The sequence below is a fragment of the Panicum virgatum genome, chromosome 3K, assembly GCF_016808335.1.
Source record: "Panicum virgatum strain AP13 chromosome 3K, P.virgatum_v5, whole genome shotgun sequence".
Classification (NCBI taxonomy): Eukaryota; Viridiplantae; Streptophyta; class Magnoliopsida; order Poales; family Poaceae; genus Panicum; species Panicum virgatum.
In genome coordinates this window covers 14916555-14928257 of record NC_053138.1, presented here as the reverse complement: position 1 = coordinate 14928257, position 11703 = coordinate 14916555, and the positions used below count along the sequence as shown (strand labels likewise).

Sequence of the window (11703 nt, the reverse complement as noted above, 5' to 3'; positions counted from 1 at the left end):
AGGAAACAGCAGGAAATAAACTCGTCACCAGCACTCCAGCAGCAGGCCGATGCCGACCTCGGACTGGGAATGGCCGAACGGATAATGCGGCAGGGCCCCACGCAACCACCCGACGTGCCCCGCCCAACGGCCCGATCCCGATGGGCGGTCGTTGGAGCCGGCGGTTACGATGCTGTTTCTGGCCCCGACGAGGCCCGCGGACCCGGTGACGCGCCCGTCCCCGCGCGCGGCGGCCGGCCGGCCGGCCGGCGGGGACGCCGCCGTTGCGGTGCCCTTATCCTCCCACATGGATCCGCCTCGCCCCATTGGTCCCCCGCCGCACTGTGTGTGCGCTTGTCCCCTGGACCCCCGGCGCCCGGGCCCTTCAGCTGCGTGCCCGCGAGTCGCGACGTGCCTCGTCGACGTCGGGGTGGATGCGAGGGGTGAATGCGATCTGGTGCTGCCCGGCCGCGTCTGGGCGTCTGGCAGGCAGAGGCAGGCATCAATTCATGGGGGCAAGCATGCATGTGATGCGCAACATGGCCGGGCGCAAGCTCTGTCTACCTGATGAACAGTGACGCGCCTGCATGGCCGGCGCCCTGTCTCCCCCGAGAGGCAGGGCACGACGGAGGAGCAGGCCAGTTTGGTGCGTGCCTGACAAAAGCATATTCTCCCTGCGACCGTTGCTCCCGTGTACGTATCACCGCTGCATGCAAGCAACACGGGTCGCTGGCATCAGATGTTTTTTTTTCTTTTTGAAAGGTTCTGGCATCAGATGCATATATACGTATCTACGCTCATACGCAGTACCGCACGGCGTTGCCTTTCTGCTCGTCGTGCGCCGGCGTCGCTGCTTTCGAGCACCGACCGGGCCGGCTACTCTGAAGCAATTGCGAAATCTTCTTCCGCGACCTTGACGACGACGAGCTGTCGCGAAACAAGGGAGCAGGGGTGGTGGAGCTGGTCCCGTGCCTGCGCTGCACCCGCTCGATGGGAGGAACCAGATCCTCTGAAGTCAGGGTCGCTGACTTCACCCTGCCGTCACGCGATATCCGCCGTCCAGCAGGAATCCTACGATGCACCCAGATTGGCTCGCGATGTGCTCCCAACGCTCGCTAGGCTCTCCTGCCCGAGGCTCGGCTCTGGCCAGAGGAGGACGCGCGATAGCCGCGCCCAACGCTGGGCCTCCTGATTGCGGCGAAGTTGCGGAGAGGATAGGGAGTCCCCACCGCACGCCAGACCCTCGCCGCCCAGCCTCCTACCTCATCCCTCGCCGCAGCCACTCCATATCCTCCACAAGCACCACCGCGGTGGGCTGCCACGCACCCCGCCGGAGGCGGCATCGCGGACGGCAAGCCGCCCAGCGGCAGCAGCTGTGTGGCCACCTCCGGTGGCTACACGGACGGCGGGGCGCCCAGCTTCAGCAGCAGCGTGGCCCCCTGCGGCGGCGGCGCGGCCGGCGAGCCGCCCAGCGCCAGCACGCATGGCCACCGGCGGCGCGGCGTGCGGCCTCTCCCCCTTGGGATAGTGGAGACAACTCCCTGAATTACTGACAATGGTTCGAGACTCGAGAGAAACTGCAAAACTCTCCAGCTTCTGCTTCTTTGTGCAGAACGACAATGATTCGAGAGTATGCTGTTTATGGAGACAATCGTGAGTTGACGCTGCACAATACTCAAAAGCTTGCAAAGCCTTGACAGGAAATCAAAACGTCCTCACATAGATCCATGGCTGGGATGCCGCCGCCGCCAGAGACCGCAGCAAACGGAAGAGGCTAGAAAAATAATGGCCACGGAGGAGGAACAATGAAGGGGATGGGGGAGAAAAAGAATGGGGATTCGACGCTGGAGAGAATATGAAGAAAACAGCAGCTAGCTACCGCGACGGCGGCGGAGGTCACAGCCGTGGTCGCGCCGGAGCTCGGGGAAGCGGCGCGGAGGAGCCAAGAAAACGCCGCGCGGGCTCGGACCTCGGGGCGTCGGGAAGCTCGAGCAGCTTGCTGCACGGGCCAAGCAGCAGTAGACTGCAACGGTGGCGGAGGTCACGGCGGAGAGCCAGCGAGAAAGAGCCAGCGGCCAGCGACCAGGCGAGCCGCAAGAAAGAGCCAGCGGCTAGGAGAGCCGCGCGCGAGCGCCAGCACTGGAACATTGTAGGATTATGGGTCGACGGTTGATATATTGTGACTGAAGAGAAAAGTCAAGAAGGCCGACTGCAGAGTATCTCATTCCCTCGATGGTGATCGCTGGCGCGTCGCCGACGCCTTCGGCCTTCTCCGTCGGCCGCCATGGACCTCGCGGACGTGCCGGTCGTGCGTGTGGGAAAGCATGAACTCCCGTCCAACGTCAAGCCGAGCACGTCACACGGTCACAGATTTTTTGAATCACGGTCACATATTTCGTTCACCGTTAGATGATGCCCGCTTAGGAACAAACAATAACAACAACGACGCTATTGGGTTTATATAGTTTTTTTTAAATGGGCCCATTTGGATTTCTCCTTCAGCCCGGTCCAATCCCAGGCCGTTAAGGCTCGTTTGAACAAGAACCGCAGCATTAGAGCGATGGGCCTGATGAGAGTCATAAAAAAAAGTAATGGGCCTGAATTCACACAGGAATTAGCACAAATCTATTGGGCCTTTCCCGAGCAACCTGTTTGTGGAATCCCAAACGGAAACAGAAGGCGGAGGAAACATATGCCCTCCATCCTCGCCACCACCAGCCCCCCCTGAAACGCGGCTCCAGATCCGGCGGCCGGTGGCGTCCTCCCCGCGCGACCACCCATCACAACCAACGGCGCTGATCTCCCCAGCCATCTCCGTCCATCTCCGTCTCCATCGCCAGGAGGTAAACCGCTGCCGCAGCTTTTCCCCTCTCTTCCCTTCTCTTCCCATCCCACTCCCTCGCGCCCTTCGGGTTCCGAGATCTCATCTCACGGGCGCCCGCCATGGCGGCCAGGGTTCCGGCATGTCGGAAGCGGAGAGCGCGCCGGAGACCGGCGGCGGCAGCTACGGAGGGAAGGAGCAGGATCGGTACCTGCCGATCGCCAACATTGGCCGCATCATGCGCCGCGCGGTGCCGGAGAACGGCAAGATCGCCAAGGACGCCAAGGAGTCCGTCCAGGAGTGCGTCTCCGAGTTCATCAGCTTCATCACCAGCGAGTGAGTTGCCCCCCTCGCCTTCGATCCGATCCGATCCCAACTGTCTCCAATTACAGATGCGAACTTGCGAATCACCACCTCTGATCGGTGTCGTCTGTGATTTCTGCAGAGCGAGTGACAAGTGCATGAAGGAGAAGCGCAAGACCATCAACGGCGAAGACCTGATCTGGTCCATGGGCACGCTCGGCTTCGAGGAATACGTCGAGCCTCTCAAGCACTACCTCAAGCTTTACCGGGAGGTACCTATCGAATCTCCCCCGTTGTCTCTCAGGGCTGCTTACTACTATTGTATACGTTATGAGTGGAACTGCTACCCTGTTGTAGCTGCAAATAGTTATACGTGACTTTCTGATAGCAAGGGCGATGTTGATATTTGTTGGGAATTGCTTGTCTTGTTAATTTCCTGCAAAAGGATGGTGTTATGTGTGTACTGGTCAAGGGTTGACTCTAGTGTGCGTGTTTTTTCTTACACGCGGCATCGCATGTGTTTGTTTTAACTGCATTTGTCGATGAATAAACTAGGATTGTACACTAGCGGATGTGGAATAAACTTCCCTGGATTTCTAGGTCTAAAGCATGCCTTTGGGGTCAACGGTCTACTATGTCTTTATTGATAATGAGGTCAGAAAATATGAGCTTATACATAACTAAAGAAACCCTTAGCATCTGGATGCCTGATAATTGTGAAATTTCTAGATCAGCAATTAGGCTGCTGAACAAATGGACTTGTTAGTTTGACTGTCTAAACCATAAATCTTCTGAACTGTTGTGAAGCTGCTAAATTGTGTGTGCATTAGTTTGTTTATCTTCTCATTGGGTCAAGCAAGCACGTTCCTTGAAAAATAAGCATCCCTGGATTTCAAGATCTACATCCTTTAGTGTACGCTGTCTATTGACAATGAGATGAGAAAATACGAGCTTGCTTAATTAAAAACAGTCCTTGTTTCCAACTGAAAGCATCTAGATTCATGTTTGTTGCGAAGTTGGCAGGATTGAGGTTAAACTTTTTAACAAATGGATTACTCAGTTTCACCTGTCTAAACTATGTATCTTGTGATTTCCGGTTTGATCTGAATACCTGATGTGTGCATGTAAGTTCATTTGTTTGCTCTGCATGGCACTTTGTACTTGTCATTTCCTATTAAAAAATTTAAGTTGCTTGTATTACTATTTTTCTCCAATATGCTGATGTTTTTTTTTTGCCATGGACAACGAACGTTGACTATTGATGATCCTTGATGACATTCAAGACGGAGGTAATCTTTGCAGTTGCTTATCTTTTGGAGCGTTCATGATTTATTGTCTTTTGGCACAACAATTGACTGAGCTATCCATTCCTCTTCCAACATCTTTTAGGGTGACACAAAGGGCTCGAAATCTTCTGATCATACAGGAAAGAAAGAGATTGTACTCAATGGTGAACCTGGATCATCGGTAATGCTTACTTCCTTGAGCATAAATAATCTGCTTTCAAACATGTTACTTCACATATTTTCTGTGTCATATATTAAACATTTTATCGATGCATAGAATAGTATTTCGTGCCCTATAGTACAACAGGCTACCCCTCATGCCTTGCAGTCACAGCTTGTCTTCTATGGCTCAAAAGCTGGCATGAGATATCCATATAATTTCCATGGCAAAGTTTTTGGACTCACATAAGCATTCAATTTTTACCATGTCAAATCTACATACGTCCCTATTTTGATAATTCTTGTCTTAACGCTAGACAGTATCCGATACAGCAGAAGGGTGAAAATTTTCATTGTTTAGAAACTTGGATGTAGCTCCAATTCCCGATCACTAGCAAAGTATGGGGTGCACGCAGAGTAATTGTAATCGTAGTGTCCAGATATCGCTGGGTGTATCGGACAAGCACCCTCTATTAGAAGATGCATGATGGGTAGAGGGATAAACAGGCGTTGTACCGTGGCTGCAGCCTAGAGAGTCGTCCATTATCTGTGTTAAGAGACTGCAGCCAAGGGAGCTACAGTAACCAGGTTAAAGTTTTCTGAGGGATGTAAGGCTGAATTTGAACGGGTCCAAATTAAACCGCGGTTATGTACTGTGTTTAGTTCGGGTACGGTATTGACGGAGCCGCACAACAGGATTCTCTTCATGGCTGATGAACGGTTCTGACCGCGGTTACTTGTCAACTACGGCCTACGGGGCCCAAGGTCAGACTCAGACGCCAGCGCGACTGCTGCTTCTGCTTGCCTCTTCACTTCATCCACTCCGAAGGATGCACATGTGCTGCCGTCATGTCTGCTTCGTCTCACACAGGAAATTTCCTAGAATTTTTTACTGGATGAGAGCTGTATTTTTTTATCTTCTTCTGAATTCAAATGAGGTTCCATGACCAGCTCAAACTCAATTACTGTATGCTTTCCGGTCCCACAAGTCAGTGCCAATAGTTTTTGAGAGCCCCCCCCCCCCCCCCCCAGTTCTTCTCCGGGCACACGCAGTCAAATTCGTAACAGTGACGACTCGTCAACTAGCTACTTTCGGCTACTTCTCTCTCTCGTCCTGTTCTCCTCCTTGAACAAACACGAGCCTGCCAGGACTCGAGCCACACGCAGCAATGTCGTCGAGGGAGGATGAGAACGCCAAGCCCGTGACCGTGAAGATCATCGAGACGGTGTACGTGGAGGCCGACACCGCCGACGACTTCAAGTCCGTCGTCCAGAGGCTCACCGGCAAGGGCGCCGTCGCCGCCGAGCCGGAGCAGAACAGCAGGCCTCCTGCATCGCAAGATGCTCAGAGCAGGACTGGCCAAGGCCACGGCTCTCGTGGTGATCACAAGGCGGCTGGCAGCGCCTCCGGCACAAGGCAGAACGGGTGAGATCGATCGATGTGTAATTGAACACGAGAGAATTCTTCATGCTTTATCATTCTCGCGAGGTCTTCTGCTGTTGATTTCATTTCTCGTTTTTTCTTTATTTGTGTAATAGCTAACGGCATCAGAATTTGTTTCATCTGAATCTTATGAACACCAGCCTTTTTTTCTAAAAAAAAATCAACACCAGCCTTGCTGTAACTGGTGTGTATATGGCGCAATTTTTTTGAACGATTTATATGGCGCAATTTTACTTCATGTTTAGATCATCATCAGCTTTATTTCCTTCAACTCGTTGTTCACCTACTGATTTAAATAAGAGGGGAAGTAGAAGTAGCACATAGCGGCGCAGAAGATTCAGTAAGAACTAAATCATAGGAAATAGGAAGATTAGACGCATTTTGCCGTTTTTTGTTGCGTGATGGTTTCCACTGTTCGTTCAACCAACGAGGGCGCGACCACCAGCATCTTAATTAATTATCCGTGCAGTAGTTGCCCGCAAGTCTAATTCACTGCCTCACACAGCAGTATCTCTGCTCACGTTGAAGGAATAGAATGGCTGACGTGCGTGCCCGTCCTCGATTCATAATTCTATCAGCAATGCTAGCTGCTCTTGTTCAACGCATGCCACTGTTTCAGCTGATTCAGTTCTGGGGCCTCCAGAACCTGAATAGCACAAGATATGGTACTAAAGTTGTAGAGAGCACTGTACCGTATTTTGAATTTGGCTTTATTTCATCTTATTTCAAGGAAAAATTCAGACATTATCCATCAGGTACATACTCCTATAAGCAGCTCATCGTACGGGTGGTGCCCAATACACAAGCAGATTATGTATACTAGATGCGGTATGTTAATTATAGTATATATGATGATTATTCAAAGATTTGCCTACTGGCCCGCGGCGAAGGCGTCGATGGGGAAGGTCTTGGTGACGCCGGCGAGGCTCTTGAAGTGGATCTTCCCGGTGGGCGGGTCGTCGACGGTCATCTCGTTGACGGGCGGCCAGAGCATGAGCTCCTTGGCCTTGACGCCCTTGAGCTTCTTGATGCCCTTGGGCTTGACGTAGGCGGTGATCTCCACGTCGTAGCTCACCTGCTTGCTGATCTTCTTGAACTGGTGCTCCACCTTCTTGCGCTGGCTGATCCACATGTACCCCGTGTCGCGCACGAACCCGACCTCGATCACGTCCTCCAGCGGCAGGAGCCCCAGCGGCAGGCCGAACTCCTCCAGCAGCGCCACGGCCATCTTCAGGCCCTCCTCGTGGCCCTTCTTCACCACCGCGCCCTCCCTCTCCGCCATGGCTAGCTGTTAGTTCTTGCTGATCTTGTTGCCGTGGTGGTGTGTTCTTGGAGCGGCGGTGCACGGGGGTGTTTAAATAAGGGCGAGGACGAGGAGGGGGCGAGCCACAAGAGCGTGGAGCCATGTCCGCCTAGGATTCGCCGTTTGTTTCGGAATCTAGCGCGGTGTTCGGACACGCACTCGGCGTCGGGAGCTGGATCGGACCTGCGCATCGGCGTCGCAAATTTGGGGCTGTCAACACCGAGGGGCCGGCAAGCACAAATGCACAATGGCATTGTTGCATGGTTTTAGAAGCATATGGATGGGGCTCCAGATTCATGTTTGAAACCAAACCAAGAGATGCGTTGCATGTGAGCCAGTGGTCGGCTGACACTCGAGTTAATTGTATGGACAGCAAACTAATGTGCAAAACACGCTATGGTCGAACCATTAGCACGGGAAAATATGCCACATTGTTTCTATGGTCACCTTCAAGAAACTAGACCGACAGATCTTGGAATTGATAAAGTTATCTCGACTGCTATCTGCCTATCTCCTAGACCAAACCCGAAAAAAAAAATTAACAACAATCGTGCTAATTCAAGATTTCCAATTCAGACGAACAGTTATCGCCACAAGAAATCTAACATACTGTGCTTCGGCGACACATGGTACACTTAACAGTTTTGCTATACATCTTTAATTCTTTATCCAGTGCTCGGGTGGATTCTTTTCTCCGTTTGATTGATTCTCCGTTTGATGGATTCTTTATCCAGTGCTATACAGTATTTGTACTGTCATAATACACATTATCATCATGTTACGGGACTCAAACAAGATTAATATCGTGAAGAAACGATATTATTAGAATATAAGAGGAGTTAAAACTCACCCTATATATAAAAAAAAGTTTCAACTCCCCTCTATATAGAGGGAGCTTTGGGGGGAACCGTTAGAGAGAATTCCCCCCAAAGCTCCCCCTACGTAGGGTGGGGGGCGGTTCCAAGGAACCGTTGGAGCAAGCCTAAGCAACAGAATTAGGGACTTTTTTTCTATTGTCCGATCTTATAATATGATGAGAACTTTCTCCATTTATGTTTTATTTCCCCTAATTCTAATTGGGTGGAGTATAAAAGAATTTGTGCTCTTCATATACCCATATGGTTGGGTATTAATTTTCAGTGATATACTTCTTATCTGTTTTGGTGAGAGATTGAAACAATTTTTAACAGGTATCTTTTTCTTTTGGAAAAACTTTCGAGTCCAAAACTTTTTAAGAATAATTAAAAAAGTTTTGGACGGATTTGTTTAGGTGGGTGCGCCGGCGCGCGGCTTGGAGGCTGCAATCCGCGGCTCTTCTTGCAGCCCTTGCCCCCACGCCGTCTGGTCGCGTTACGCGGGCTGAGCGTGCGTGGTATTGCAATCCGGGGGGAGGTGTTGGGCCGCACCCCCACAGTTTTGATGATGGAGAGAGCTCGGCCTAGGTTGTACAGTAGTTCCTCTCAAATCTGAAAAGGAAGTGGGCTAGAGAGGTTTTCATTGGGTGATTGGGTCCGCCCCGTTGAAGCGGTTTTTTCTTTTTTATATTTTTTAAAAATAAAAATTTCAAAAATATATGTCCGTTTTGAAATATTTCAAAAATACCCCCGGTCGCCCCTCCATAGGGCGACAGGCCTTAAGTGTAATTTTTTTTTCAAATTCGCAATGAGGTCCCTGGAAGAAAAAAAGGCTCAGTCGCCCCCCCCCCCCAAAGGGCGACAGGGGCCTGTCGCCCCCGCCTCGGGCGACCGCTGGGCCCAGCGCGCGCCCCGGCCTACGGGCGCGGCAGGGGGGCCTGTCGCCCCCCCCCCCCTCGGGCGACCGGGGTATCCCCCCTATAAAAGCTCCAACCCTCCCCTTCCCTCCTCATTTGAGCCCGAAAATTCCACCAAAAATCCAGAAAAAAAGAGAGGAGTGAGGAGAAGGAAAGCGGTGAAGCCCTGCCAGATTCAGCACTTGTGATCTGCAGGTTAGTACATTTAGTTTATATATTGTTATATTTAAGTACTACGTATTTAAATATGAGTAATTTAAGTAGGGTGAGTAATTTAATTTAATTAGTGCTATAGTAGAACCATTTAAGTAGGAGTTCAATGATACTTTAGTTTGTAGTTACGTAGTAGTAAATTAGTTTAGAAAATTAGTTTTACGCATTTATTATTACAATTGCAGTACTATTAGAGACGTGTTTATAAAGTAATTATGATTTAGAATAGAATTTGGCATATGCAGTATAGAATTTGAGTGTCATCACGTAGTTATGAATACTTATACGTTGTAGTTGAATTTCATACTTAATTTTTACGGATTATTGAATAAGTTAGTGAAGTAAAGAGTATAACTCGATAAGTATTATGTGATATACAGATATGTCGAGCAAGATGCAGTTTCAAGTATTTTATGGTGAATACAATGTTATGTATGGGCCAAATGGAGTAGATCTTTTTGCCTTTAAGCGCACATCTAGCGGCATAGATAAACCTCTGGAAAGGAGTTTTGGTTCTATATGTAAGTGGCTGCAGCGTGGGTTCCATGTTGATCCGTTGACACATGTGATCACTGTCCAGTCTCTTGTTAATTGGGAGGTAGAAAGTGAATTATGGGAATTGATGATGATACACAGCACTGATGACTGGCAGAAGTACATGCAAGCAGCTCTAGAGCGTGGGTGGCCTCTGGCCATTCTTGTTCAAATCCGGGAGAAGACAGAAAATAAAATCCAACATTGTGCAGATCAAGGAACTCCGAGTATTCGAAGAGAGACCAATTATGTTGAGCAAGATGAGTCAGAAGAGTTAGAGAACCAAAACATGGGACCACAGGGCCTTGCTGATGAGGGAGAGAGGATACATAGCATTGTGGACGAGATGGAGGCAGAAGATCAAACCGCAATGGAGATGGAAGAATATGAGGGCTCATCTGATGACGAGCAGTACTCATTGCCAAAAGAGCGGAAGGATCATGGTTTTGGCAGTCATGTCGCAGAAGATGTACGAAATCAGGAGTGGGAGTACAGAGGAAATGAGGTAGTGCAAGGTGCAACATATCCAAACATTGAAGCCGTAAAAGATGCTGTGAGACTATGGGCAATATCATTGAAACGAGAATTCAGAGTCGTAAAGTCTGGCAGTAAAGAATATGAGGTGAAGTGTGTGAATGATGGATGTCCATGGCGAGTACATGCATTCAAGGGAAAATGGAAGTCCAACTGGAAATGTTCCATTGTCACAGAGCACACTTGTTTGCTGTCAGAAGTTCTTCCCTCGCATCGCAATATATCATGCGACTTTGTTGCAAAGCAAATGTATGGGTTTATTATGGACAACCTTAATTATGAGCCAAAAATGATTGTTCGACACATTGAGCAGACTTACCAGTACACCATCAGTTATTTGAAGGCATGGAGGGCTAAACAAAGGGTGTTGGAGATGCGGTTCGGCACATACGAGGCTTCATATGATAACCTACTTCGTATGTTATCCCAGGTTGTTGCTAGAAATCCTGGAAGCTTTTATGACACATACCTCATACCAGCCGTGACTAGGGGACAAAGAATTATGCAACGAGCCTTCTTTTGCATAGGTGCTTGTGTTAGAGCATTTTAGTTTTGTCTTCCGAAGATAATTCATGTGTTTGTAACTGTACCTTTACTGAATTGATGCAGCTTCGCCTTTGCAACATGATGGAGACGGACTGCTCGACTTACTTGACGAGGGTACGTGCCGGATCCCCAATGACCCAGTTTGAGCAGACAGAGGCATGGTCGAGGCAGCGTGATCAGTTGCGTCAGGTAGTGCACAACTTCGGAAGCCGTGTGCAGTACGAAGACAGCCACGGGTCGTCTCAGGCCTCGTCGTCGTTCCCGTGTCCGTCGACCATGCACGGGCCGACGTCGCAGTTCTTCCCAAGTGCAGGTAACGTACATATCTCTTTAAAATTACATCTAGTGTTCCTACATATTTACTAATATCACATACATGATACGATCCAGCTACTGCGTTCGGCCATACTGGAATGTTTAGAGGGACAGCACCAGTTGGCGGACCGTATCCAGGGATGGTACCGGGGCCACAGATACCGGCCTACACTGGTTAGTTTATGTTTCGTATTTCGGTTTCTACATGTTATGACAAAATATACGAGCGTACGCTAACATCCACATTTTTTTGCGTAGGATTCTACCCCCATGCGGGCGCCGGACCTTCTTCTTCCTCCTTTCGACCAGATAACGAGACCTTCACCTTAGACGACTTCGACAGTTTGAGTCCAGAAGAGCCTGCCGCGCAAGGTGACCCCGATGTCTTGGGGTATTCACAGCTAGGAGGAGCACCACTTGGGATCTCTCAGCAGCAGACACCGCAGCCCCTTGCGCGTCCTGAGCGACAGGTGAGGTCTCCGGATGTTCTCACCT

At 50.0% G+C, this 11703-nt stretch overlaps 2 protein-coding genes across 4 annotated transcripts; one reads left to right on the top strand and one right to left on the bottom strand.

Annotated features, from left to right (window-relative positions):
* The first annotated feature begins 2678 nt into the window (after window positions 1-2678).
* Window positions 2679-5510, top strand: LOC120697779 (nuclear transcription factor Y subunit B-4-like). 3 transcript variants are annotated; one of them, XM_039981105.1, is made up of 6 exons: window positions 2679-2822; window positions 2934-3136; window positions 3246-3375; window positions 4387-4392; window positions 4493-4570; window positions 5245-5510. In XM_039981105.1, the coding sequence occupies exons 2-6, from the start codon at window positions 2943-2945 to the stop codon at window positions 5260-5262; spliced, it is 426 nt and encodes a 141-aa protein (XP_039837039.1). In that variant the 5' UTR covers window positions 2679-2822; window positions 2934-2942; the 3' UTR covers window positions 5263-5510. The 3 variants fall into 3 exon arrangements, with proteins under 3 accessions (XP_039837039.1, XP_039837037.1, XP_039837038.1); XM_039981103.1 differs by having other exon boundaries at window positions 4493-5505; XM_039981104.1 differs by lacking the exon at window positions 2679-2822 and having other exon boundaries at window positions 2835-3136; window positions 4493-5505.
* Window positions 5511-6686: 1176 nt separating this feature from the next.
* LOC120701244 lies at window positions 6687-7313 on the bottom strand. Its single transcript, XM_039985369.1, has one exon. The coding sequence runs from the start codon at window positions 7272-7274 to the stop codon at window positions 6864-6866; it is 411 nt and encodes a 136-aa protein (XP_039841303.1). The 5' UTR covers window positions 7275-7313; the 3' UTR covers window positions 6687-6863.
* Between the last annotated feature and the right edge of the window lie 4390 nt (window positions 7314-11703).